The sequence below is a fragment of the Coregonus lavaretus genome (genome assembly GCF_964263955.1).
Source record: "Coregonus lavaretus genome assembly, chromosome: 2".
Classification (NCBI taxonomy): Eukaryota; Metazoa; Chordata; class Actinopteri; order Salmoniformes; family Salmonidae; genus Coregonus; species Coregonus lavaretus.
The window spans coordinates 13,543,196-13,570,717 of NC_139989.1; the positions used below are offsets into that span (position 1 = coordinate 13,543,196).

The 27,522-nt window shown below is 41.2% G+C and overlaps 1 protein-coding gene across 1 annotated transcript in view; it reads right to left on the minus strand.

Moving 5' to 3' along the window:
• myo3a (myosin IIIA) overlaps window positions 1–27,522 on the minus strand; it is a gene marked incomplete at its 3' end in the record, with an annotated part of 83,082 nt that overhangs the window by 28,025 nt on the left and 27,535 nt on the right. Inside the window, exons 7-24 of the mRNA XM_084173203.1 lie at window positions 23,312–23,377; window positions 22,835–22,990; window positions 21,899–21,940; window positions 16,994–17,093; window positions 15,591–15,707; window positions 14,393–14,497; window positions 14,182–14,265; window positions 13,816–14,018; window positions 12,784–12,882; window positions 12,546–12,660; window positions 11,170–11,296; window positions 10,027–10,237; window positions 9,699–9,846; window positions 4,880–5,033; window positions 4,262–4,350; window positions 3,930–4,059; window positions 2,792–2,886; window positions 2,485–2,529 (exon numbers count right to left, since the gene is read on the minus strand). Coding sequence (XP_084029329.1) covers window positions 2,485–2,529; window positions 2,792–2,886; window positions 3,930–4,059; window positions 4,262–4,350; window positions 4,880–5,033; window positions 9,699–9,846; window positions 10,027–10,237; window positions 11,170–11,296; window positions 12,546–12,660; window positions 12,784–12,882; window positions 13,816–14,018; window positions 14,182–14,265; window positions 14,393–14,497; window positions 15,591–15,707; window positions 16,994–17,093; window positions 21,899–21,940; window positions 22,835–22,990; window positions 23,312–23,377 — 2,086 coding nt within the window. The remainder of the gene's footprint in view (window positions 1–2,484; window positions 2,530–2,791; window positions 2,887–3,929; window positions 4,060–4,261; window positions 4,351–4,879; window positions 5,034–9,698; window positions 9,847–10,026; window positions 10,238–11,169; window positions 11,297–12,545; window positions 12,661–12,783; window positions 12,883–13,815; window positions 14,019–14,181; window positions 14,266–14,392; window positions 14,498–15,590; window positions 15,708–16,993; window positions 17,094–21,898; window positions 21,941–22,834; window positions 22,991–23,311; window positions 23,378–27,522) is intronic.

The following is a 27,522-nucleotide window of genomic DNA, read 5'->3' on the forward strand; positions in this document are numbered from 1 at the left end:
AGGAAATCTGGCACCATCCCTACGGTGAAGCATGGTGGTGGCAGCATCATGCAGTGGGGAGGTTTTTCAGTGGCAGGGACTGGGACAGGATCGAGGCAAAGATGAACCGAACTAAGTACAGAGAGCTCCTTGATGAAAACCTGCTCCAGAGCACTCAGCATCTCAGACTGGGGCGAAGGTACACTTTCCAACAGGACAATGACCCTAAGCACACAGCCAAGACAATGCAGGAGTGGCTTCGGGAAAAGTCTCTGAATGTCCTTGAGTGGCCTAGCCTGAGCCCGGACTTGAACCCGATCGAACATCTCTGAAGAAACCTGAAAATAGCTGTGCAGCAACGCTCCCCATCCAACCTGACAGAGCTTGAGAGGATCTGCAGAGAAGAATGGGAGAAACTCCCCAAATACAGGTGTGCCAAGCTTGTAGTGTCATACCCAAGAAGACTCAAGGCTGTAATCGCTGCCAAAGTTGCTTCAACAAAGTACTGAGTAAAGGGTCTGATACTTATGTAAATGTAATATTTCCATTTAAAAAAATTATAATCTAAAAAACAGTTTTTGCTTTGTCATTATGGGGTATTGTGTGTAGATGAATAAAGAAAAAAAATACAATTTCATCAATTTTAGAATAAGGCTGTAACCTAACAAAATGTGGAAAAAGTCAAGGGGTCTGAATACTTTCCGAAGGCACTGTAAAATACTATAGGCCAGTTTTCCGGACACAGATTAAGCTCAGTCTTGGACTTAAAAGCCATGTCATTGGAGATTCTCCACTGAGAATGATTTTAAAACCAAGGCTTAATCTCAGTCCGTGAAACTGGCCCTAAAAGATGTTGTAGAATATTATTTTTTATTTTTTATTGACTGAACGGTACGAGTATAAGATCATTATGGATTGGAAGTTATTCATCAATGTGTAATTAATATGAAAAGCAATGATGGGTTAGATGAGGGCTCTGAACCCCAAAATAGGCAGGTTTATACTGTCCTGTAAATAACAGCCTGAATTGGATATCAACATTCAGAAGCCTTATCTGTGTATCATATTTTCTCATGAAATGTCTCTCATTTTTGTTGTTGTGTGAAAAGCACAAAATTTTGAAAATCACCAATCACCGTTTGAATATGTACTGTGTGATCGAGAGGCAAGAAAGGCGTGTGTTTTTTTTCTGGGGTGAGCGTTAATTTCCGAGAAGAAGGCTGCAAGAGATGCATAAAGAGGAAGCGTAAACAAACACGAGCCAAGTTAGGAATCAAGTCTGCATAATGACAACTTGTTTTAAATGTTTAATGCTGAGTATTGACTTCAGAGGTACCAAATTAGACGTTTGTGACAAAGGACAGTGACCACTTGATCATAAGGGGATGTATGTGTTAAGTCAGTTTGTTTCAAATTTCATTGCGAGTTATGGCAAGCATTATGAAGATTTTACCACAGAGAAACCAGCTATTTTCCTGCTTATGATCATTGGTGAAACTGCCATTTAAAAAAAATTATGACACTTGAAAATCAGTGGGACTTTTCTCATTCCATACAATGCCTTCTGAGAATCTCAGACAATGTTCTCATTTGCAGAGTAATAAGGAGAGTGCAGATACAAAATGCAAATATATGCTTATCTGGGACACAGCCAAATATGAACCTTGAAACATTGCACATGCAAGAAAAAAATTGCAGCAAGGTTGAGTCACATTGCTCACTACAAAGCAACAGCACTGACAAAACATACCTTTACACCATGAGCCTAAAACATTGCTAAAATGACACTCACTCTCATGACTAGCGGAGGAGTCTTTGATGTGCTTTCTTGTGCTTTCTTAGGCAGAAATGTAAAATATGCAGATGAATGGAAATACATTCATGTACTCATCAAAGACAGTTAATTGCCAGGTTTAGCCTCTGCCAATGGCCCTCAGGTATACAAATTGGTTTGACAAAGTGGGAATTGTGACCTTCCCCTAACTATCAGATTAGTGTGGTGTGCTAGAAAGTAAAGGGTTGTGCCCTTTTTGTGGGTAAGATAAGTTCTAGGGGTAACTTTAGGTTGTCATGCAGAAATACAACAAACAACTTTAAGTTGATCATGTTATGACTTCAACCTCTTACGAGTGCGTGAAGGGCACTTCCTCAAAACTAGTCAATATCATGAGGCATGGTGTCATAAACAGAAATAACCCCATTAAACCTAGGTAAATGAGAAAATATAAAAATTACCAGTAGTATGCACATGAAAGCCTCTCCTTTAACATCTAATCAGACAATCAATTCACTCTGAGGTTCTAATGAAAATCGAAAAGACTGCTTTTGCACCCACACTCATAGATTCTCACTCTCATCTATTGAAAGGGAAATACGAAAGGATGGGAATTGGACGAGCCATGAACAAAAACAAATGTAAAACGACTAGTCTTATTATTTCCTAGGGGTGGGTAGATGGTTTGCCATACAACATAGATACAACATAGACAGAGAGATTGCCATTACCTCACCAAGTGACATGCTAGAACTGAATAACTTAAGCACTCCCATCTTTACGAGGAAAACGCAGAGAGAGAGAGACAGGGGAGACAGAGAGAGAGAGAGAGAGAGAGAGAAAGTCAGAGAGGACACAAAAGGTTAGTTTGTCTGAAAGAGAAAGTGAGACTGAAAAATGTTTTGACATGGAATTACAAGTAGGACAGTTAACGTTACTGGATTGGAAAAGGGAAGCAAGAAAGTAAATGCGACAGAACTATAAACTTTGTTTGAGGGTGTATAAAGGAAAATAAGTTAGAAAATCTTATACCCGTACCTTGGCAAAGTTCATGGTGCGTTGAGGGTGTGCTGGGGTGCGAGGCATGCTCATGAGTGTGTTCATCCCTTTACCCTTAGTGTGGGCCAAGTTGCCTAGAGGATAGAGAGATAGAGGGAGAGAAGTTTATAACAAAAGGACAAGCTACACCACAGTTTCAAAGAGGAAAGAGTTAGTGAGATAGCTGGCAATCAGCGCCTTCATGGAAAAACAAAATGGCAGTAGTTAGACATGCAAGTGCACATTTATATTTAATATAACCAAATCAAGTTGTACTAAAATGGAAGAAGGTGGAGGGAATATGTGGGAGAAAAAACTAAACAAGCTTGACCCCATAGAGCAAGTTACTCTAAAGAGGGAAAATACTAAGTTAGCAAGAGAAGGCAATCTGAAAATCAACATTAGTGATGCAACATCTGCCGTGCAAATTCATCAACAAACATATCCAGAATTTCCATGTCACTTGATAATGTCAAGTGTATAGCTACAGGCCGATGCTATTTCAATAGCACACAGCTATAGAGAAGTGGACTCGCTCTTTGTAGCATGCTAGCATGTCATCGTGTTAGCTTTCATGAGGTCAGTGGGAATGACAGTACAAAGGGGGAGGAGAGGTTGCCGTAGCTCAATAAAATATATTAAAGAGTGATTATGGGATTGCTGATTGGATTTGGGCTCAGAAGGGCCGCGTCCTCTGCCTATGAAGGGTACTCACGCTGCAAGGACCAGCTTTTCACAACAAAAGCCCGGCCTCCAATAACAATAGGCCGCACTGTAAAAAGTGACATGGACCGGTTTTCTTTGGTTCTTTGGCATTTAGCATTTCGATTTCGACAAATAAACACATTTGTTTACAGCGGCATTAATTTATGATAAATATTGAGGTTGTTACGATATGATATTTGAATAATCACCACAAGGCAAGTCTAGAGTTAAGTCGCTCTGGATAAGAGCGTCTGCTAAATGATGAAAATGTAAATGTAAATGTAGAGAGTCAGATGGGAAAAAAAATAAATGCCTTGCTTGACAAGAAAACTATACATTTGAGAGACTACCTCAATTATGACATACAAAGTGAAAACATAGGTTAGTTGATTGTGCTAAGAGACAGTGTTGTTATTAGGCCATGTGTGTTTACCTGTTTTGGTGAGAGGGTGGGTGACCAGTTTGCGAATCAGCTGATTTTCTGACGACCTCAGCAGAAGAACAATATCTGCCGGCAGTGTATCTCTGTTCTTAGAGAGGAAGCCTGCAGCATTGTAGATCACCTAAACATGATCAACAGAGGGGGTAAGAAGACCTGTATGCACAAACATGGTTTTACAGCAAACTCAGCTTATTACACCTGCTACTGTTATTCACATTTAGGGTTGGAGTACCCATTTCCTGTCTTTTTAAATTATTATCGCCAAATGCTAAATATTTGACCTAAAACATGTATTTGATGTATTAGACAGGAGGCCTTATAACCTTCCCAGCATAGTGATGAATTCCAAAGCCAAGGTCCACCCTCTTCGGTCTCCAAAAGTTTTTGGATTTCAGGTTGTCTTCAAACTTTTCTACAATGGACAAAGTTCACACAGGTTAATTTACTAGCAGTCCAAGCTGGCTTGCTAAGCATGTAAACATAATTGAATGACAGAATAAGCAAAAATGCATCCACATAACATACTTGCAAGGTTGCTAATTATTTAAATAGCAATGTTTAAACTACCTTTAGGTCCTCTTAAATTAACCTTTTGAATTATTCATGACTTGAGTGGATGAGTGGCTTAGCTAATTGGATAAAACTGGTGTACACTTCGTAATAATAATAATAATAATTTATTGGACTTATATAGCGCTTTTCTAGACACCCAAAGCGCTTTACGTAGTAATGGAGGGAGCTCACCTCATCCACCACCAATGTGTAGCAGTGACTTGGGTAATGCACGACAACCAATTTCTGCCAGAACACCTATTGGATGGCCATGATGGAAATAGGGCCAAGTTGGGCATTTAACCAGGACACCAATCACTGCCCTGAGGCATTGGGATTAGATCTTAGTAGCTACACAAAGACTGAGTGAGGACTGTGTGGGGACTTGCCTACGAGGGTCTGGTCGGTGGCTTGGGGAAAGCGGCTCTCCTCGTCCAGCAGTGACAGCATACCCATGGGCTTCTGCAGGAACAGGTCCAGGAGAGGACGGTTGTCCTCATACTCAATCACCCTGGCGTCCACATCCTCATTCAGGTACTCATCCTATAGGAGATGGTAAGGGACAGAAAGGTTTAAATTGGAACGGTGAAGCTGGTTTTGAATTAAACCATAACCATATCTGACAGATAACATCACCCTGGGTAGGTTTAGTTTAGTTCTTCATGTTTGGCTCACCTGATAAAGTCTAGGCCCAACTATGAGTCAGCAACATCACAGAACATACAGTATATGTCTCTCTAGAGGTGAAGCACAAAATGAAAATACAATGTCAAAGCTTTTAGGTAGAGCTGGGACGACAAACCGAAAATTAGCGACACTGACCATACCGATCACTTATCGCAGGTATTTTGCTGATATCGTTCATTATGATAAGTAGCCTATACTAGAGAAATGTGAAGCTTAAATGAAATAAGTTTGCTAATATGGGGGATTGTTAATGGGACAATTGATGGCTACAACCATCAAACTACTAGTAGTAGTTTAAAGGATAATAAAAAATGGTGGTGCACATTAATTTCTATTGATCGTTATGGCATCAATTCAGGCAATGTATCGCAATATGGATTTTTGTCCATATTGCCCTGCTCTACTTTTATGTACCCATGTTCACAGACACGCTCACGCAAACACACAAGGCATCTAATATCTGGAACAGAACACAGCATTAGCCTCAGGTAAAGTCATTCTAAATTTCTCAGGACAGTAGGACAATGCTGCTGAAATAACAGCCTGAGGAAACAAAACAAAGCATTCCAGAACAACAGAGGGACATAGAAAAGCATCAGAAGAGCTTGTTCCTCAGGCTTTGCTCTTTATTGTTCGCCTGATAAAAACAAGTAAATATCCTTGCTCTCTTCAGGAAGGATGTAGTCTATCAAAAGCCTGGTGTTACAATATCGGGATGATCGTTAGGAAGAGATACACATTGTTTTACAGATTGCTTACTGTGCAGAATTTAGTCAGGATATTCTAGGCAAATATATTGTACACTTAGCACTGTAGAAAAAGCCTTGCGTTCTGTACATACAGTATATATGTATGTATATATATATATATATATATATATATATATATACAGTTGAAGTCGTAAGTTTACATACACCTTAGCCAAATACATTTAAACTCAGTTTTTCACGTTTAATCCTAGTAAAAATTCCCTGTCTTAGGTCAGTTAGGATCACCACTTTATTTTAAGAATGTGAAATGTCAGAATAATAGTAGAGAGAATGATTTATTTCAGCTTTTATTTCTTTCATCACATTCCCAGTGGGTCAGAAGTTTACATACACTCAATTAGTATTTGGTAGCATTGCCTTTAAATTGTTTAACTTGGGTCAAACGTTTCGGGTAGCCTTCCACAAGCTTCCCACAATAAGTTGGGTGAATTTTGGCCCATTCCTCCTGACAGAGCTGGTGTAACTGAGTCAGGTTTGCAGGACTCCTTGCTCACACACGCTTTTTCAGTTCAGCCCACAAATGTTCTATAGGATTGAGGTCAGGGCTTTGTGATGGCCACTCCAATACCTTGACTTTGTTGTCCTTAAGCCATTTTGCCACAACTTTGGAAGTATGCTTGGGGTCATTGTCCATTTGGAAGACCTATTTGCGACCAAGCTTTAACTTCCTGACTGATGTCTTGAGATGTTGCTTCAATATATCCACATAGTTTTCCTTCCTCATGATGCCATCTATTTTGTGAAGTGCACCAGTCCCTCCTGCAGGAAAGCACCCCCACAGCATGATGCTGCCACCCCCGTGCTTCATGGTTGGGATGATGTTCTCCGGATTGCAAGCTACCCCCCTTTTCCTCCAAACATAACGATGGTCATTATGGCCAAACAGTTCTATTTTTGTTTCATCAGACCAGAGGACATTTCTCCAAAAAGTACGATCTTTGTCCCCATGTGCAGTTGCAAACCGTAGTCTGGCTTTTTTATGGCGGTTTTGGAGCAGTGGCTTCTTGCTTGCTGAGCGGCCTTTCAGGTTATGTCGATATAGGACTTGTTTTACTGTGGATATAGATACTTTTGTACCTCTTTCCTCCAGCATCTTCACAAGGTCCTTTGCTGTTGTTCTGGGATTGATTTGCACTTTTCGCACCAAAGTACGTTAATCTCTAGGAGACAGAACTTGTCTCCTTCTTGAGCGGTATGACGGCTGTGTGGTCCCATGGTGTTTATACTTGCGTACTATTGTTTGTACAGATGAATGTGGTACCTTCAGGCATTTGGAAATTGTTCCCAAGGATGAACCAGACTTGTGGAGGGCTACAATTTCTTTTCTGAGGTCTTGGCTGATTTCTTTTGATTTTCCCATGATGTCAAGCAAAGAGGCACTGAGTTTGAAGGTAGGCCTTGAAATACATCCACAGGTACACCTCCAATTGACTCAAATTATGTCAATTAGCCTTTCAGAAGCTTCTAAAGCCATGAAATCATTTTCTGGAATTTTCCAAGCTGTTTAAAAGTACAGTCAACTTAGTGTATGTAAACTTCTGACCCCCTGGAATTGTGATACAGTGAATTATAAGAAAAATAATCTGTCTGTAAACAATTGTTGGAAAAATTACTTGTGTCATGCACAAAGTAGATGTCCTAACCGACTTGCCAAAACTATCGTTTGTTAACAAGAAATTTGTGGAGTGGTTGAAAAACGAGTTTTAATGACTCCAAACTAAGTGTATGTAAACTTCCAACTTCAACTGTATATACAGTCGTGGTCAAAAGTTTTGAGAATGACACAAGTATTGGTCTTCACAAAGTTCGCTGCTTCAGTGTTATGAGATATTTTTGTCAGATGTTACTATGGTATACTGAAGTATAATTACAAGCATTCCATAAGTGTCAAAGGCTTTTATTGACAAGTACATTAAGTTTATGCAAAGAGTCAATATTTGCAGTGTTGACCCTTCTTTTTCAAGACCTCTGCAATCCGCTCTGGCATGCTGTCAATTAACTTCTGGGCCACATCCTGACTGATGGCAGCCCATTCTTGCATTATCAATGCTTGGAGTTTGTCAGAATTTGTGGGTTTTTGTTTGTCCACCCGCCTCTTGAGGATCGACCACAAGTTCTCAATGGGATTAAGGTCTGGGGAGTTTCCTGGACATGGACCCAAAATGTCGATGTTTTGTTCCCCGAGCCACTTAGTTATCACTTTTGCCTTATGGCAAGGTGTTCCATCATGCTGGAAAAGGCATTGGTCGTCACCAAACTGTTCTTGGATGGTTGGGAGAAGTTGCTCTCGGAGGATGTGTTGGTACCATTCTTTATTCATGGCTGTGTTCTTAGGCAAAATTGTGAGTGAGCCCACTCCCTTGGCTGAGAAGCAACCCCACACATGAATGGTCTCAGGATGCTTTACTGTTGGCATGACACAGGACTGATGGTAGCGCTCACCTTGTCTTTTCCGGACAAGGTGTTTTCCGGGTACCCCAAACAATCGGAAAGGGGATTCATCAGAGAAAATGACTTTACCCCAGTCCTCAGCAGTCCAATCCCTGTACCTTTTGCAGAATATCAGTCTGTCCCTGATCTTTTTCCTGGAGAGAAGTGGCTTCTTTGCTGCCCTTCTTGACACCAGGCCATCCTCCAAAAGTCTTCGCCTCACTATGCGTGCAGATGCACTCACACCTGCCTGCTGCCATTCCTGAGCAAGCTCTGCACTGGTGGTGCCCCGATCCCGCAGCTGAATCAACTTTAGGAGACGGTCCTGGTGCTTGCTGGACTTTCTTGGGCGCCCTGACGCCGTCTTCACAACAATTGAACCGCTCTCCTTGAAGTTGTTGATGATCCGATAAATGGTTGATTTAGGTGCAATCTTACTAGCAGCAATATCCTTGCCTGTGAAGCCCTTTTTGTGCAAAGCAATGATGACAGCACGTGTTTCCTTGCAGGTAACCATGGTTAACAGAGGAAGAACTATGATTTCAAGCACCACCCTCCTTTTAAAGCTTCCAGTCTGTTATTCTAACTCAATCAGCATGACAGAGTGATCTCCAGCCTTGTCCTCGTCAACACTCTCACCTGTGTTAACGAGAGAATCACTGACATGATGGCAGCTGGTCCTTTTGTGGCAGGGCTGAAATGCAGTGGAAATGTTTTTGGGGGATTAAGTTCATTTTCATTGCAAAGAGGGACTTTGCAATTAATTGCAATTCTTCTGATCACTCTTCATGACGTTTTGGAGTATATGCAAATTGCCATCATCAAAACTGAGGCAGCAGACTTTGTGAAAATTAGTATTCGTGTCATTCTCAAAACTTTTGACCACGACTGTATATATCCGGGCCTTATGCCAGACTTTGCCCTGGTGTGAGTTTAAGTCCTACAACTGTCTTTAACTCCTAATTGACCCTCTTTTGCAATGATTTATGGAACCTCTCTATGGGGTTAGACTAAAGCATTTAACATGAGCAAACCATTCTCTGCCCCGAGGCAAAAGCGCACCCCAGAGATGACAGCTAGGGAATCGTCAACCCTTTCCCCATCGTAAATACAAACGGAAGGATATTTCACCCTCATGCACTCTGTTAAAGAGCCAGGTGACAAACGATGACGCGTTATCACCATTTAGATGTAAATTAAGTCATATCCAAGGTGAAAAGTGCTTTGAAATGCTTCCCTGGAGGCATAGGCACACTCAAATGAGTATTCATACTATTTCAGAGAGAGACGGCTATTTTAGCGACAAGGAGGAATGGGCTACCTGCTCCCAGGCGAATATGTGTTGGTTGAAGTAGAACTGGATCTGTTCGTTGGCGATGTTGATGCAGAGCTGCTCAAATGAGTTCCTCTTGAAGTTCTCAAAGCCAAAGATGTCCAGGATGCCAATGTTCAGGCCCTTGTCATCCTCTCTGTCAGGGGAGATCAGAAATGATTAGGTATTAAGGAAGAGCATTAGAGACTATGAGGTGGAGAGAGAAAGATCAGGAAGGTTTATAATGATGACAGTCATTATGATTAGCATCTACTAGTGAGGTTTATGTTTATTTTCAGGGTATCCTCTACACACACATACACACATGCTCTCTTACCCTAGGTGTGTGTCGGGTCGGAGCAGGGTGTTGATGCGGTTGACGATCCAGCTGAAGAGCCTGCCGTACAGGGCCTTGCCCATGGCGTCCCTCACCTCCGTGGCCTTCTCCACAGTGTTGGGCCTGACGATGGTCTCGCCCCGGGCTACTACGCAGTGGGACGTCAGGGCCTCGTGGAGCTCGTCTGGACGGATACACAGCAGCGACGCCGCTGTGGGGAGAAACCCAGGGATGGAAAGAATGTATAGATACTGGATGTTGTCACCATAGAAGCGGTCCTGCAGTAGTGAGGTTTGCATGTAGATTTGCAGAGACAACACAGAAAACATGCATATAAACATGGATATAGACATGTAGTATGGGTAGACATGCAGCAGGGAGGACATTGTTGGGACGATATACTGTATGTGTACATAAACATGATGAAAATGTAGATTTACACATTCAGAGAGATATCCTGTACATGTACTTTACACATAACAGACATAGTAGAAAATAATAAGTCCTTTAAGAAGACATGCAGATATCCCACATGCACGCATCAGCAAAACAAAACCATACATGACACACCACATAAACAACAACACAAATCTCAACACACACACAGACATAAATACAGCCATCCTGACATAGACACACACATTCATATTTATCAAAACGAGATAACATTTCTTCAAACTGCAGCTGGTGAAATAAGATAACTGGCTCTCACACCATGATACAGATGCAAGACTACACTCTTAGAAAAAAGGGTTCCAAAAGGGTTCTTTGGCTGTCCCCATAGGAGAACCCTTTTGGGTTTCATGTAGAACCCTCTCTGGAAAGGTTTTTACATGGAACCCAAAAGGGTTCTACCTGGAACCAAAACAGTTCTACCTGGAACCAAAAAGGGTTCTTCAAAGGGTTATCCTATGGGGATAAATTAAAATAATCAAACACAACTAAGTCCCCATGTCAGGCGTATCAAGCCTGAATGTAAAGGAAATGCATGTAAACAGGCTTGAGATACTGTAGTGCTTTATATCTCCACTGTTCACGCTAGGTTGGCCTCTCTGGAGAGGTAACAGGCATTAGGGGGAAAGAGGTGAGAGTCATGTTAGCTTTACATCACACCAGGGGCTGAACTGTGCGTCTGTGTCTCACCATTCTCCAGAACTGCTATGTTGGAGATGTTGCTTTTGTCGGTTTGGTGCTCTGAGGCCACAGAGGCAAACTCAATGTCGCCTGAGTTTAGGATAGCAGCCAGAGTGCTGTACACACTGCCCAGCTCCTAAGGGTTCAAAATGTATGGTTAAACTTGACCTTATTGTTCAGAATATAGCACATTCATAATTTGATACAAAGTCATGGAATACTCATTTGTAGATTTCATCTGATGGTTTTTTCATAGATTCAGTGGTTCTATTGGAACTACTTAGTTAATAGCATTGGGTCTTGGTAGCCTACAGCCGGACAGAATTCCTACATCATACAAAGTCTGTTTGATGGCTTTGGCATCACTGTCACATGCCAAGTCCTAATGTCACTATACTCAGACTGACATCACTGACAAGCTCATAATAACTCTGCTCTCTCTTGATGGGGAGCTGCTATCCAAAAGCTTGCAAGGTTAAAAGCTAGTATGGTTTTGAACACCTCTCCTCCATGTGACCTACTTGTTGTGTGTATGTACTGACATGCATGTGTAACTGATAGATGCACACACACACACACACACACACACACACACACACACGCACACACACTTCATGTTAATGTTTTTAAATGTAAGTAAATTGTAAAGTATTTTGTCTGAAATGTCTTTTCGTTATGTGTCGGACCACAGTAAGACTAGCTATCGCCATTGGTGTCGGCTAATGGGGATCCTAATACATCAAATCAAATCAAATCAAAATCAATTTAATCCCAATCAGAGATGCACTTTAGATGCACCCTGTCTTTATGTGCAAGGTAGACAGGAGAATGGGAGGTAGCTGTACTAGCAGAGTGGTTAGTGATTATAGTGATTATACTGTATGTACCATAAGTACTATTGACTTGAGGACCCCAGAGGCAATCAGTTATTTATGGCACTTCCTTGGGCTTCATCAGTGTCCATGTTGCTAATTGCAAACTGAACAAAGCATCATGCCATGGTCCACACTGACTCATATGACAGCTAAGAACAACACTGGAAATCAATGTCTCGACTATTCAACCAGGAACTGCTTCATGGTAATTGCACATTTCACATAGGCTATTGCACATTAATTACTTTTTTCCTTTGAATTCATAATTTATTATAATTTCCCCTTTTCACAACCAAGGGAATAAAATAGGAGCCATTTGTGACGAAACATACATACATTTTTTTTAAATAAAGCATCATAACATGGCAAAGACACTCTCCACATAGAGAGCAACCTAGTAAAATATTATCCAGGCTTTAACTGAGAACGGTTATGTGTGTAACCTTGGGACAGGAGGTTTTATTTGCTTTAGGAATTAGTAATGAACCCAATGTACTGTAGTGTATGTACCTCCAGGGTAAAGCCGATGACTTTGAAACACTGTTCCACCGCGTCAAACTGCTCCTTGTAGAAGGTGTTGTTCACTATGTCAGGGCCCAATTTAATGTGCTCGTTGAACAGATACCTGGGACAGAAGAAAGAAAAATGAACCACAAATAAGGTCATGATTGGGGGGTTAAGGCAGTAAAGTAGGTTATTAGGAAATTATAGTGTTAAGAGAGATAGGAAGGTTAATTGTGGGACCTACTTTGGGGTTTTGCTGTCTGATAGCTTGTAGTGGGCAAGTTTCTTCCTCTCGGCTAAACCAGCGTAGACGTAGTAGAATATGTGGAAGTTCTTCTCACCTCTGTAAGGACAGTCACAGGACAGGAATATGTCATCACATTAATATGTTTGATGATTGAAACACAAAGAATATTAATCACATCCAAGTCTGTCAGCTATGATTGCCTAGGATTACCAGAAGCCTATTTACAATCTCATAAAAAGCCAAAGATACAGTAAGATGTACTCTGAAACACATAATTGGCAAGCAACCAAGCTAATCTAGACTGCTGTGTTAAGTCAATTGTGATAGACTGTCATCAGTTTTAAAGCTATTTGTCATGCAATACTTATCACACCCGATTATAGGCTTCATGAGGGTTACATTTATACCACTTATTTATAATATAATTTTATTTCCCCCACATATATTTTTCCATTCCAGAAGAAAATCGACTTTTGGCACCTAAGACAATATAACCCCAGGAGAGAATTGGCACTTTGAATCTAGGCAGTAGGCACAGAGTTAACTGACAGACAACATTACTCTCAGAGAGTGCACCGATCCTTCACCCTCAGTCTGAATTTATCTCCCAAGAGCAAAAAGTCACCCTTTGAAGCCCCAATGAGGAGACATCGAGAGCTAGAATCTTTGATCAAACAGGAAATAAGCTATCCCCTCTCACTCGACCCTCTGCACTCCCTGGCCATGGGATAATACAACAGGAGGAATAAACTGCAGTGGGAAGGCAGTTCCACCAGCTTCAGAGGGACAGAGAAAAAAATCTCCCAATTATCCCTTGCCCTGCTTGACCAGAGGCTGCTAAGAAATTATAGAAGTAATGACTTTTGAGCAAATAGATGGACACACATATTAATTGGCCATTGGCCACAATCTGAATGTTGTTGTCATATGAAAGTCACAAGAATGACTTATACATATTACATGAAGACTATGTGCAAGTCAGATGAGGGCCATATGAATGCCTTAGTAAAGCTGTCTGAGAGGTTTTACGTGGCCTGATGGATGACGCGGGATTTCTCCAGGAGGTATTCAGAGATTTGCGCTCCGACAACGGTCCCCCCACAGGTAAACTTCATCTCCAGGTATTTCCCGAAGCGGCTGGAGTTGTCGTTGATGGCGGTGCACGCGTTCCCAAAAGCCTCCACCAAGTTATTGACCAATAGGATCTTCTCTTGGAGTGATCGATTATTGGCCTGCAAAGATATGGACGATCAGCATAAAACATATAATTTTAAGCGATGAGTAACAATAAAAACATGATCTGCAATGTTGTGCTGTAACAGGCAAAGTATCATGTTTGCTATCACAAGTGAACATGAAGTGCTGTAATTACATTCTAGTAATTTTTTATCTCACCTTTCCAAGCACTGTGAGCTGCTGGACCAATAGATGGGCGCTCTCTGTCTTTCCTGCACCGCTCTCTCCACTGATGATAATGCACTGCACAGAAACAACCAATCACCAGTTACTATGGTATTCTGATCTACTGACATGTTGCTATGCTTATACAGCACATACAGAATGTACTGTATCATTCATACATTATAGTTGAAATGGACTCGTGTACCTGGTCTGCGTTGTATGACACCATGGACTGGTAGGCTATGTCAGCGACAGCAAAGATGTGTGGCGGGTTGGCAGTGCGTTTAGCTCCTATGTACATCTTTGTGTACTGTGCAAGGAAAAGGATAAGGCACATGTAAGGGGATTTCATTTGAATTTGATACCAACAAGTAAGCTTGCTACACTATGTGCAGCTAATATGGGCTAAATCAAAATAAAACAACTTTCTAGCTGCCTTCTAGTATAGCAAAAAGAGAAAGAGATTAAAGACACGCTCCGGAACTTTGGCGAATAATATGTATTTTTTAAACCTTCCTCTTTGGGCTGGATGTGTCAATGTGTAATTCATACATGCATAATCTATGAGCAGAATTACAGTTTTACATCAATTAGCCACAAAATCCCTAGTTTGAAAGTGACTGTTTTTCTGGAGGCTGTGCCATTTTCCCCCAGGTGGGCCAGCCCCCTAGCAATTCGAGTTCAACCAATGAGCTTCAGCCCCTCGCCAATTGAGTGACTGTTAGCAAGAGGCATATCATGCACACACAGCAGAGTGAGAGTGAGCCATTTACTTTATGTTCGTATTCCTTTTCTAATTTCTAATTGTTGTTGCATTGCTGAGAAGGAACCTGCAAGTAAGCATTTCGTTGGACGGTGTATACCATATGTATCCCATACATACGACTAATAAAACTTGAAACTTGAGAGCAATGACGTGGTACCACTTTTGGCTCGTGAGCACTACTTTCAGAACTATTTTCAGAACTACTGGCTAGAAAGTACACAAAAGTACCGGAGAATCTCTTTAAGCAATTTTCAAAAATGTGTTTATTCCCATTACAGTGCAAGATACACACTCATCAGTGCAGGTGCTACTATTCTAAGTAATGACTAGTTTAATTATGTACAACATGCCACATTGGACAATATAACTTAACAGTAGTATCATGGCATTTGGTCTTGAAGGGTTCAAAGTGTGGCCAGTGAAGAGTGGAAGAGAGAGCGAGATAGAGAGAGAGAGAGCGAGTGAGAGACACAGCGGGAGTGTGGAAGTGAAACAGAGGAGAGAGGAAGTGGGGCACTGAGGCCCTAATGAGATATGGTCGGGTACATTCAGTAGTGTGTGTTTGACCAAATTAACACACACGCTCGCAGGAACACACACAAACAAACACACATCACACACACACACATACACACACCTGTGGGCTATACAGCTCCATCTTGTGAAATGGGTTAACTGCGATGAGGATGTCTCCAACGTAGGTATAGATCTGGTCCTTGGCGTAGCGCCTCTGAAGCTGCTCTGTGACTGAATTCTGGGAAGAGATCAAACATGCACATTCAATATTGTGACATTCAAAGGTATTAATTGATGTGAGATGAGACGTCAATACAGTATTTCAGTATCGTTTGATGAGGGCCTAGGTTTAGTGCAATGATTACTGAGGAAACATTGCAGTAAGATTAACACTTATTAGGATTGCTTACAGTATGTTGGTAAATTGGCGATATATCTGTCAGCATAAATAAGCAATATGCAACATAACATAAATGTACACTGTCGTTGTTTACATGAATATGAGCATTCTGGACTCAGTTCCATTTATCATCTCCGCCTTGATTTCATTAGGCGTTGTGCTCAGAACATACATTCTGTTTCCACCCCCTCCCTCGGCCCAGACTAGGATATAAACAAAACCAGCCATGTAGAAGAATGGGCGAAAATATCCCGAGGCGACTGAGCAATTTGTATGTTTCAATATGTCAATGGAGCACTCAGTTTGATAAATCACCCTAAATGTGTTTGGTACAAATATTGCTATTTTGCTTCTATGTTCCCATTCATTTAATACCGGTGCAGAGACTAGAGAGGAGTAATTCTGAGAGGAAACCCTCTCCTAACCTAAACTGTGGGTGGTTATCAATAACCTACACTCTTAGGAAAAAAGGTGCTATCTAGAACCTAAAGGGGTTCTTCGGCTGTCCCCATAGGAGAACCCTTTGAAGAACCCTTTTTGGTTCCAGGTAGAACCCTTTCCACAGAAACCCCAAAATAACCCAAAAGGGTTCTATCTGGAACCAAAAATTGTTATACCTGGAACCAAAAAGGGTTCTCCTATGGGGACAGCCGAATAACCATTTTGGAACCTTTTTTTCCAAGAGTGTAGGTCATGTATGGCAGCTTTGATGAGGATGGGGGCAACAAAAAATCTGAACTCATCATGAGGGGCTGCAGTGGCTCATGGATCTGTGTACCCACATCCATACCCACACATGCAGTCAGAGCCGGCCCTAGCCTTTTGGGGGCCCTAAGTGAAAAAATTAAAGTTGCTTCCGTTTTTGGAAATGTATCCGTGGGCCTACAAAAAAGGAAGTCGGCCGCCAGTTGCCCCTCCCCGACCTAGGTTATTAATACCATATGATAATAAAATATAACCACCTTGACACTGATTAACACAAAGCCGATTCTGTTTTTGTGTGGATCTGAAAGGATTGGATAGATTTTAGCAATATGGCTAACAATTCCACCTATTGGCTAAGGGGAAGCTATTACCATTTTGATAATACATATCCAATATCTTCAGCCAATTTAATCCCTTACCTCATCAAGTACTTCCAGGGTGACAAGGTCATCCACTTCGTCGTGTGTGGGGCTTGATGACATCATTTGACCACCTTTCTTTGTGTGGATGCGCTCATGCCTACAACACAGAATGCAAATATAAAGTCTAAAGCAACTAGTTGCATCTAAACAACTAACTTATAACTACAACATAGCTAAGTGATTGCAGTAGATGAATCCAGCATTTAACAATGGCTTCACATAACATTCCTCTATTATGTTATTTTCTTACAACTGCAATGCATTGACACCTTCTTCTCCTTTTACTTTCTATCTACTTAAATTAAACAAATCTCCCCCATCCACACACTCCCACATTAAAAAATACTACAGTTTACTATAAAATACTACAGTACTTACTATATAATTCTGTAGTAAACTGTGGTATACTGTAGAATACTAAACTACATACTTTAGTATCCTTCGATCATGTGTAGTACTTACTATATCATTTTGTAGTATACTGTAGAATACTATAGTAAATACTACAGTATACTACAGTCTGCAAAAACACTACAGTCCGCAAAAACAATACCGTTTTTTAAACTATAGTAATATTACAGTATTTCTTTTGCATATACCCTGCCGATTCCCATTTGTACCACCAATAAGTGAGAAACCTATACTACATGCCAATATAGACCATATATTGTGTTCCATACAGATTATAGAAAAGAGCAGAAGCGCTGAACTATCCGTTCAGACCCCAGTCCTACATACCTAGAGTTATGGATTATTTTTTGGTATTTCTCCAGTACAGTACCAGTCAAAAGTTTGGACACACCTACTCATTCAAGGGTTTTTCTTTCTTTCTTTACTATTTTCTACATTGTATAATAATAGTGAAGACATCAAAACTATGAAATAACACATATGGAATCATGAGGTAACCAAAAAAGTGTTAAACAAACATTTGAGATTCTTCAAAGTAGCCACCCTTTGCCTGGATGACAGCTTTGCAAACTCTTGGAATTCTCTCAAACAGCTTCACCTGGAATGCTTTTCCAACAGTCTTGAAGGAGTTCCCACATATACTGAGCACTTGTTGGCTGCTTTTCCTTCACTCTGTGGTCCAACTCATCCCAAACCATCTCAATTGGGTTGAGGTAAAGGGTGATTGTGGATGCCAGGTCATCTCATGCAGCACTCCATCACTCTCCTTCTTGGTCAAATAGCCCTTACACAGCCTGGAAGTGTGTTGGGTCATTGTCCTGTTGAAAAACAAATGATAGTCCCACTAAGTGCAAACCAGATGGGATGGCGTATCGCTGCAGAATGCTGTGGTAGCCATGCTGGTTAAGTGTGCCTTGAATTCTAAATAAATCACAGACAGTGTCACCAGCAAAGCACCCCCACACCATCACACCTCCTCCTCCATGCTTCACGGTGGGAACCACACATGCGGAGATCATCCGTTCACCTACTCTGCGTCTCACAAAGACACGGCGGTTGGAACCAAGAATCTCAAATTTGGACTCATATTTCCACTGGTCTAATGGCCATTGCTCTTGTTTCTTGGCCCAAGCAAGTCTCTTCTTCTTATTGGTGTCCTTTCATAGTGGTTTCTTTGCAGCAATTCGACCATGAAGGCCTGATTCACGCATCCTCCTCTGAACAGTTGATGTTGAAATGTGTCTGTTACTTGAACTCTGTGAAGCATTTATTTGGGCTACAATTTCTGAGGCTGGTAACTCTAATGAACTTATACTCTGCAGCAGAGGTAACTCTGGGTCTTCCTTTCCTGTGGCGGTCCTCATGAGAGCCAGTTTCATCACAGCGCTTGATGGTTTTTGCGACTGCACTTGAAGAAACTTTCAAAGTTCTTGACATTTTCCGCATTGACTGACCTTCATGTCTTAAAGTAATGATGGACTGTCGTTTCTCTTTGCTTATTTGAGCTTTTCTTGACATAATATGGACTTGGTCTTTTACCAAATAGGGCTATCTTCTGTATACCCCCCTACCTTGTCACAACACAACTGATTGGCTCAAATGCATTAAGAAGGAAAGAAATTCCACAAATTAACGTTTAACAAGGCACACCTGTTAATTGAAATGTATTCCAGGTGACTACCTCATAAAGCTGGTTGAGAGAATGCCAAGAGTGTGCAAAGCTGTCATCAAGGCAAAGGGTGGCTACTTTGAAGAATCTCAAATCTAAAATATGTTTTGATTTGTTTAACACTTTTTTGGTTACTAAATTTACATACACTTAGGTTGGAGTCATTAAAACTAGTTTTTCAACCACTCTACAAATTTCTTGATAAACAAACTATAGTTTTGGCAAGTCAGTTAGGACATCTACTTTGTGCATGACAGAAGTAATTTATCCAACAATTGTTTACAGACAGATTATTTCACTTATAATTCACTTTATCACAATTCCAGTGGCTCAGAAGTTTACATACACTAAGTTGACTGTGCCTTTAAACAGCTTGGAAAATTCTAGAAAATTATGTCATGGCTTTAGAAGCTTCTGACATCATTTGAGTCAATTGGAGGTGTATCTGTGGATGTATTTCAAGGCCAGCCTTCAAACTCAGTGCCTCTTTGCTTGACATCATGGGAAAATCAAAAGAAATCAGCCAAGACCTCCACAAGTCTGGTTCATCCTTGGGAGCAATTTCCAAACGCCTGAAGGTACTATGTTCATCTGTACAAACAATAGTACGCAAGTATAAACACCATGGGACCACGCAGCCGTCATACCGCTCAGGAAGGAGACGCGTTCTGTCTCCTAGAGATGAATGTACTTTGGTGCGTAAAGTGCAAATCAATCCCAAAACAACAGCAAAGGACCTTGTGAAGATGCTGGAGGAAACAGGTACAAAAGTATCTATATCCACAGTAAAAACAAGTCTTATATCGACATAACCTGAAAGGCCGCTCAGCAAGCAAGAAGCCACTGCTCCAAAACCGCCATAAAAAAGCCAGACTACGGTTTGCAACTGCACATGGGGACAAAGATCATACTTTTTGGAGAAATGTCCTCTGGTCTGATGAAACAAAAATAAAACTGTTTGGCCATAATGACCATCGTTATGTTTGGAGGAAAAGTGGGTGGCTTGCAAGCCGAAAAACACCATCCCAACCGTGAAACACGGGGGTGGCAGCATCATGCTGTGGGGGTGCTTTGCTGCAGGAGGGACTGGTGCACTTCACAAAATAGATGGCATCACGAGGAAGGAAAATTATGTGGATATATTGAAGCAACATCTCAAGACATCAGTCAGGAAGTTAAAGCTTGGTCGCAAATGGGTCTTCCAAATGAACAATGACCCCAAGCATACTTCCAAAGTTGTGGCAAAATAGCTTAAGGACAACAAAGTCAATGTATTTGAGTGGCCATCACAAAGCCCTGACCTCAATCCTATAGAAAATGTGTGGGCAGAAATGAAAAAGCGTGTGCGAGCAAGGAGGCCTACAAACCTGACTCAGTTACACCAGCTCTGTCAGGAGGAATGGGCCAAAATTCACCCTACTTATTGTGGGAAGCTTGTGGAAGGCTACCCGAAAGATTTGACCCAAGTTAAACAATTTAAAGGCAATGCTACCAAAAACGAATTGAGTGTATGTAAACTTCTGACCCACTGGGAATGTGATGAAATAAATAAAATATGAAATAAATCATTCTCTCTACTATTATTCTGACATTTCACATTCTTAAAATACAGTGGTGATCCTAACTAACCTAAGACAGATAATTTTATACTAGGATTAAATGTCAGGAATTGTGAAAAACTGAGTTTAAATGTATTTGGCTAAGGTGTATGTAAACTTCCGACTTCAACTGTATGTGTCATTTCATAGTTTTGATGTCTTCACTATTATTCTACAATGTAGAAAATAGTAAAAATAAAGAAAAACCCTGGAATGAGTAGGTGTGTCCAAACCTTTGACTGGTACTGTATACTACAATTTGTTTTACTATAGTAATACTACAGTATTTATACTATAGTATTTTTCCATGTGGGCTGATCAATCTAGATCGAATCACTCTAGATCAGGGGTCTCCAACCCTGTTACAGGAGAGCTAAACTGTAAACAGTAAACTACCATCCTGTAGGTTTTCATTCCAACCCAGTTTTAACTAACCTGATTCAGCTTATCAACCAGCTAATTATTAGAATCAATCAGGTGCTCTAGATTAGGGTTGGTGCAAAAACCTACAGGACGTTTGCTCTCCAATAACAGGGTAGGAGAGCCCTGGTCTAGATCTATGCACGCTGTGCTTCTACAGAAGCTTTTTACCACCGATGAGCACCTCTCTTGAGTGCGACTCCAAACAAGCATTTACCTCCCCAGGTGGATAAAGGTTGAGACTGACCACAACAGAGCTTGACCAACTCTTGAACAAACAAATTGTTGGTCCCCACTGATCTTATTGTTATTGTGTCTAACTGGCTAGTAGCTCCTTTTCCTGTTTTTTCCTTCCTTGCCTTGAGTGGTGGCACGACATGTCTTAATCCACGCTGTTTGACTCTACTGGCTGATTGTGCTTCACCTGATTGTAAAATGGCCGCTTCCGCTGTGACAATGTCATTTTTCCCCTATTTGATTGGTCATCATTTGATTTGTTAAAACATGGGTATAGGTTACAAAACTACAGTCAAAGTTAGACATGAAACAGAAGACAGAGGAACGAACAACACATCTACACCCAAAAGGGTCTAGACTGACTAAAACACATCATGGAACACAAGGATGCCAGTGTCATCCTTAGATGTCGACAACAATCATCTAGACACAGCACAATGACTTGATTTCAGAAAAGTGCTGGGTAGTGGGTAGGCTACAAACTACAGTCTACAGTTAGGGCTTTGATTAGACATAATAAGTGGGCAGGTAACTAGCTACCCCTACAAGTGCATTCATATCCCCTACCTGTCGTTACTGTCTGTGCTTCTGTCTGTCTTTCCATGATGGCTTAAATGACAGAAATAACATTACAGTTCATAAGCAGGATATGATATGCAGTTGCAGTGATTGAACTTGATATCTGGGCTTCAGGGGCCCAACATTTGACACAAAATCTGACTCATAACTTCTCCTCCTTCAGTCACTGCTGAAACCTTGAGCCTGAAGCTGACACAATATCCAGCTGATGCGCAATTTGGATTACTGTCTACATCCAAGTTAAGATGATGCCTATTTCCTCCAATGGCAGACAGTTGTGCAACCAGTAGGAACGTAATATAACGTAATGCAACTTCAAGTACTGTGTGGAGTAGATGAAGCTTGAGTTTGAAAGTTAAGATTAAACAAATCCACTACATGTCGACATTGGATCACGGCATGGGTCCCTTTTGTAGATAACAAGTGACATGACTGTACTATAACATGTAAAACATGCAAGGTTATATAAGAATATTTATAAACTGGGTGGTTCGAGCCCTGAATGCTGATTGGCTGACAGCCATGGTATATCAGACCGTATACCACGGGTATGACAAAACATTTATTTTTACTGCTCTAATTACATTGGTAACCAGTTTATAATAGCAATAAGGAACCTCGGGGGTTTGTGGTATACGGCCAATATACTACGGCTAAGGGCTGTATCCAGGCCTACAAACAGCCCTTAGCCGTGGTATATTGGCCATACACCACACACCCTCGTGCCTTATTGCTTAAATATACATGACCAACAGGGAGATGTTATGAAATACATTATGACATTCATATGGAAGGAGTTTCTAGAATGCACCATATGTAATGCAAAGGTCAATTGGATCCTGAATACATAGTGCTATGTGGTGCCTTTGTAGCCTTTATCCTTCTGCCATTGGCTAACAGAGGTCATCTGCATCATGACAGTACCTTGTCTTCCCAGTGGTTCCTATCTGCTGGTTGAGGTCTATGAGTTCCATTAGCTGTTTCTGCAGGATCCTCTCTCGACCTACAATCTGTCTGATGAACACATGTTGGAGCAGGTCTAGAACGTTAGGCCTCAGCTCAAAGTCCTTGATCAGACATCTGTGGGTGAGACAGTTAGACAGGGAGAATGTTACTGATGCTCTGGGCCATGCAATCAGCAAGTGAACATTATAATATTCAGATTCATGCTTCTATTTTAGGGGGTGAATGGTTTATGAAGAGCAAATCTGAAGAGGATAATAAACCAATTATGTTCGCCTGTAAATGAGAGGGAAGGTTTACACGTTTGTACACTGTAATTAGCAACAACACACACACGCACACACATACACACACACACACAGACACACACACACACACACACACACACACACACACACACAAACAGACACACACACACCCAGCTCCCCTTATACTCACTTGCAGATGAAGTCGTTAAAGTGGTCCGACCACAGCTCAGGCTGGTACAGGGTAGGTGGAGGGTTTCTGTACGGGGAAATAATCAAAAGATAAGATAAAATGTGAATTACACAGACTGGGAGGAGAACAGAGGCTAAGGCTGGGAGCAGGATAATGGAATGAAATCTTAACACTGTGCTTTATTTCAGATACCAAGAGACATCTCAATGTTAAGCTAAACACTCACATACAGTGGGGAGAACAAGTATTTGATACACTGCCGATTATGCAGGTTTTCCTACTTACAAAGCATGTAGAGTGTAATTTTTATCATAGGTACACTTCAACTGTGAGAGACGGAATCTAAAACAAAAATCCAGAAAATCATATTGTATGATTTTAAAGTAATTAATTTGCATTTTATTGCATGACATAAGTATTTGATACATCAGAAAAGCAGAACTTAATATTTGGTACAGAAACCTTTGTTTGCAATTACAGAGATCATACGTTTCCTGTAGGTCTTGACCAGGTTTGCACACACTGCAGCAGGGATTTTGGCCCACTCCTCCATACAGACCTTCTCCAGATCCTTCAGGTTTCGGGGCTGTCGCTGGGCAATACAGACTTTCAGCTCCCTCCAAAGATGTTCTATTGGGTTCAGGTCTGGAGACTGGCTAGGCCACTCCAGGACCTTGAGATGCTTCTTACAGAGCCACTCTTTAGTTGCCCTGGCTGTGTGTTTCGGGTCGTTGTCATGCTGGAAGACCCAGCCACGACCCATCTTCAATGCTCTTACTGAGGGAAGGAGGTTGTTGGCCAAGATCTCGCGATACATGGCCCCATCCATCCTCCCTTCAATACGGTGCAGTCGTCCTGTCCCCTTTGCAAAAAAGCATCCCCAAAGAATGATGTTTCCACCTCCATGCTTCACGGTTGGGATGGTGTTCTTGGGGTTGTACTCATCCTTCTTCTTCCTCCAAACCAATCTCTATTTTTGTCTCATCAGACCACATGACCTTCTCCCATTCCTCCTCTGGATCATCCATATGGTCATTGGCAAACTTCAGACGGGCCTGGACATGCGCTGGCTTGAGCAGGGGGACCTTGCGTGCGCTGCAGGATTTTAATCCATGACGGCGTAGTGTGTTACTAATGGTTTTCTTTGAGACTGTGGTCCCAGCTCTCTTCAGGTCATTGACCAGGTCCTGCCGTGTAGTTCTGGGATGATCCCTCACCTTCCTCATGATCATTGATGCCCCACGAGGTGAGATCTTGCATGGAGCCCCAGACCGAGGGTGATTGACCGTCATCTTGAATTTCTTCCATTTTCTAATAATTGCGCCAACAGTTGTTGCCTTCTCACCAAGCTGCTTGCCTATTGTCCTGTAGCCCATCCCAGCCTTGTGCAGGTCTACAATTTTATCCCTGATGTCCTTACACAGCTCTCTGGTCTTGAGGTTGGAGTCTGTTTGATTGAGTGTGTGGACAGGTGTCTTTTATACAGGTAACGAGTTCAAACAGGTGCAGTTAATACAGGTAATGAGTGGAGAACAGGAGGGCTTCTTAAAGAAAAACTAACAGGTCTGTGAGAGCCGGAATTCTTACTGGTTGGTAGGTGATCAAATACTTATGTCATGCAATAAAATGCAAATTAATTACTTAAAAATCATACAATGTGATTTACTGGATTTTAGATTCCGTCTCTCACAGTTGAAGTGTACCTATGATAAAAATTACAGACCTCTACATGCTTTGTAAGTAGGAAAACCTGCAAAATCGGCAGTGTATCAAATACTTGTTCTCTCCACTGTAGGTAAACTTTAAGTCCGCTTACACTACCTTACAAAAGTTTGGGGTCATTTAGAAATCTGCTTGTTTTCGAAAGAAAAGCAATTTCTTTGTCCATTAAAATAACATCAAATTGATCAGAAATACAGTGTAGACATTGTTAATGTTGTAAATGGCTATTGTAACTGGAAACGGCTGATTTTTTATGGAATATCTACATAGGCGTGCAGAGGCCCATTATCAGCAACCATCAGTCCTGTGTTCCAATGGCATGTTGTGTTTGCTAATCCAAGTTTATCATTTTAAAAGGCTAATTGATCATTAGAAAACCCTTTTGCAATTATGTTAGCACAGCTGAAAACTGTTGTGCTGATGAAAGAAGCAATAAAACTGGCCTTCTTGAGACTAGTTGAGTATCTGGAGCATCAGCAATTGTGGGTTCGATTACAGGCTCAAAATGGGCAGAAACAAATAACTTTCTTCTGAAACTCGTCAGTCTATTCTTGTTCTGAGAAATTAATGATATTCCATGCGAGAAATTGCCAAGAAACTGAAGATCTCGTACAACGCTGTGTACTACTCCCTTCACAGAACAGCGCAAACTGGCTCTAACCAGAGTAGAAAGAGGAGTGGGAGGCCCCGGTGCACAACTGAGCAAGAGGACAAATACATTAGAGTGTCTAGTTTGAGAAACAGACACGTCACAGGTCCTCAACTGGAAGCTTCATTAAATAGTACCCGCAAAACACCAGTCTCAACGTCAATAGTGAAGAGGCGACACCGGGATGCTGACCTTCTAGGCAGAGTTGCAAAGAAAAAGCCATATCTCAGACTGCCCATCTTAATCTTTTATTTTTATTTGCCAGTCTGATATATGGCTTTTTCTTTGATGGTTGCTGATAATGGGCCTCTGTACTCCTATGTAGATATTCCATTAATATCAGTTTCCAGCTACAATAGCCATTTACAACATTAACAATGTCTACACTGTATTTCTGATCAATTTGATGCTATTTTAATGGACAAAAAATTGGCTTTTCTTTCAAAAAACAATAACACTTCTAAGTGACCCCAAACTTTTGAACGGTAGTGTAGATCTCAGTATTTTGGTGAAAAACACCAACACATTATTTCTAACCTAAACAACACTAAGTTGTACTTGCAGAATGCTGGCATAAACTTGTCATGAGACCATCAAAATTATGACAGGTGTTATGCCAATCTGACATAACACAGTTATAAGACAGTTAGATGACAACATTATATCCATTATGCAGACTTGCTACTCCAATCTCAAAGTAGCCATCATGAATACAAAAAAGTGGTCCTTTAACAAGCAAATCCAGCCAAACACTGTAGTTAGCCCCCCAACCCTGACAAGACAAGACCTCGCCCACTGAGGAACAATAGCGCTAATTTGCTATAATTCCCTGTCCTGTTTAAAGTGGCTCTTTACGAGAGGGTGCTTGGCACAGGTTGTAAGAGTTGATATTGACTCGCTAACGCAGCGGGGCCTTTTCACGTCCACAATGACAGCGATTCATTGCTGTAATGGGAGGTCATACATCTCCTGGTTATCACACTTAGTTCACACCCCATTTAGACAGAGTGTGTGTCAGACATTTAAATGGACTCTGTTCCGCCGACGCTCCCACTATTAAAATGAATTCTTATCTGGAAGACTAACAGGTCTGGAGAAGCTGTGGGGAGGGGAGAGTCAAACATCTGCTATCTAGACCTGGATACTGGAGTTGAATGTGGAATCAAGGAGCTGAGAGGAAACAAGGACACATAGGGATATACTGGTGAGGGACTAAATGGCTTTGACTATTGTAAAAGGACGCAGCCATCAATAATACTGAGTCAAGATAATAGCAGGGGTCAAACAAGCTCATCATAGCTAATACCAATTCTCATGCAACTAATTAATCTGTGTTTCTAGTACAACCTACTCTATGTGTTTAAAATGAGTTATTCCGGAAACATTTTGACCATTCCTATACACTCCTGTATCTTTCTACTCCTCCTCCACAGGCTGTGGGTTGTAAAAGGGTTCTTTGCGGAGGTATGGGGTTTTACCAAGAACTGTTTTGATCTGAAGAACCCTTTCTGGAAGACAGGGGTTCTTTGTAAGGCAAAGGGTTCTACCTAGAACCTTTAACATCCTAAGAACCGCTTTTGGAAGAAAGGGTTCTTTGATGATTCTTTAGTAGGCAAGAAGGACTCTTTGGAAGGCAAGAATGGTTCTACATAGAACCATATATCATATATCCCAGCATGCTCTATTGCAGGGTGATTTTTAGAATTGTTTGTTTTAATATCTGTGTTTTTGCATGTACATTGATTTATTGATACATTTTATGCTACACCAAGAAAAATAGCATACATTTTTCTAAACTAATCCAATCCGTTAGTAGTTGGACTTATTGCACCCGTTACTG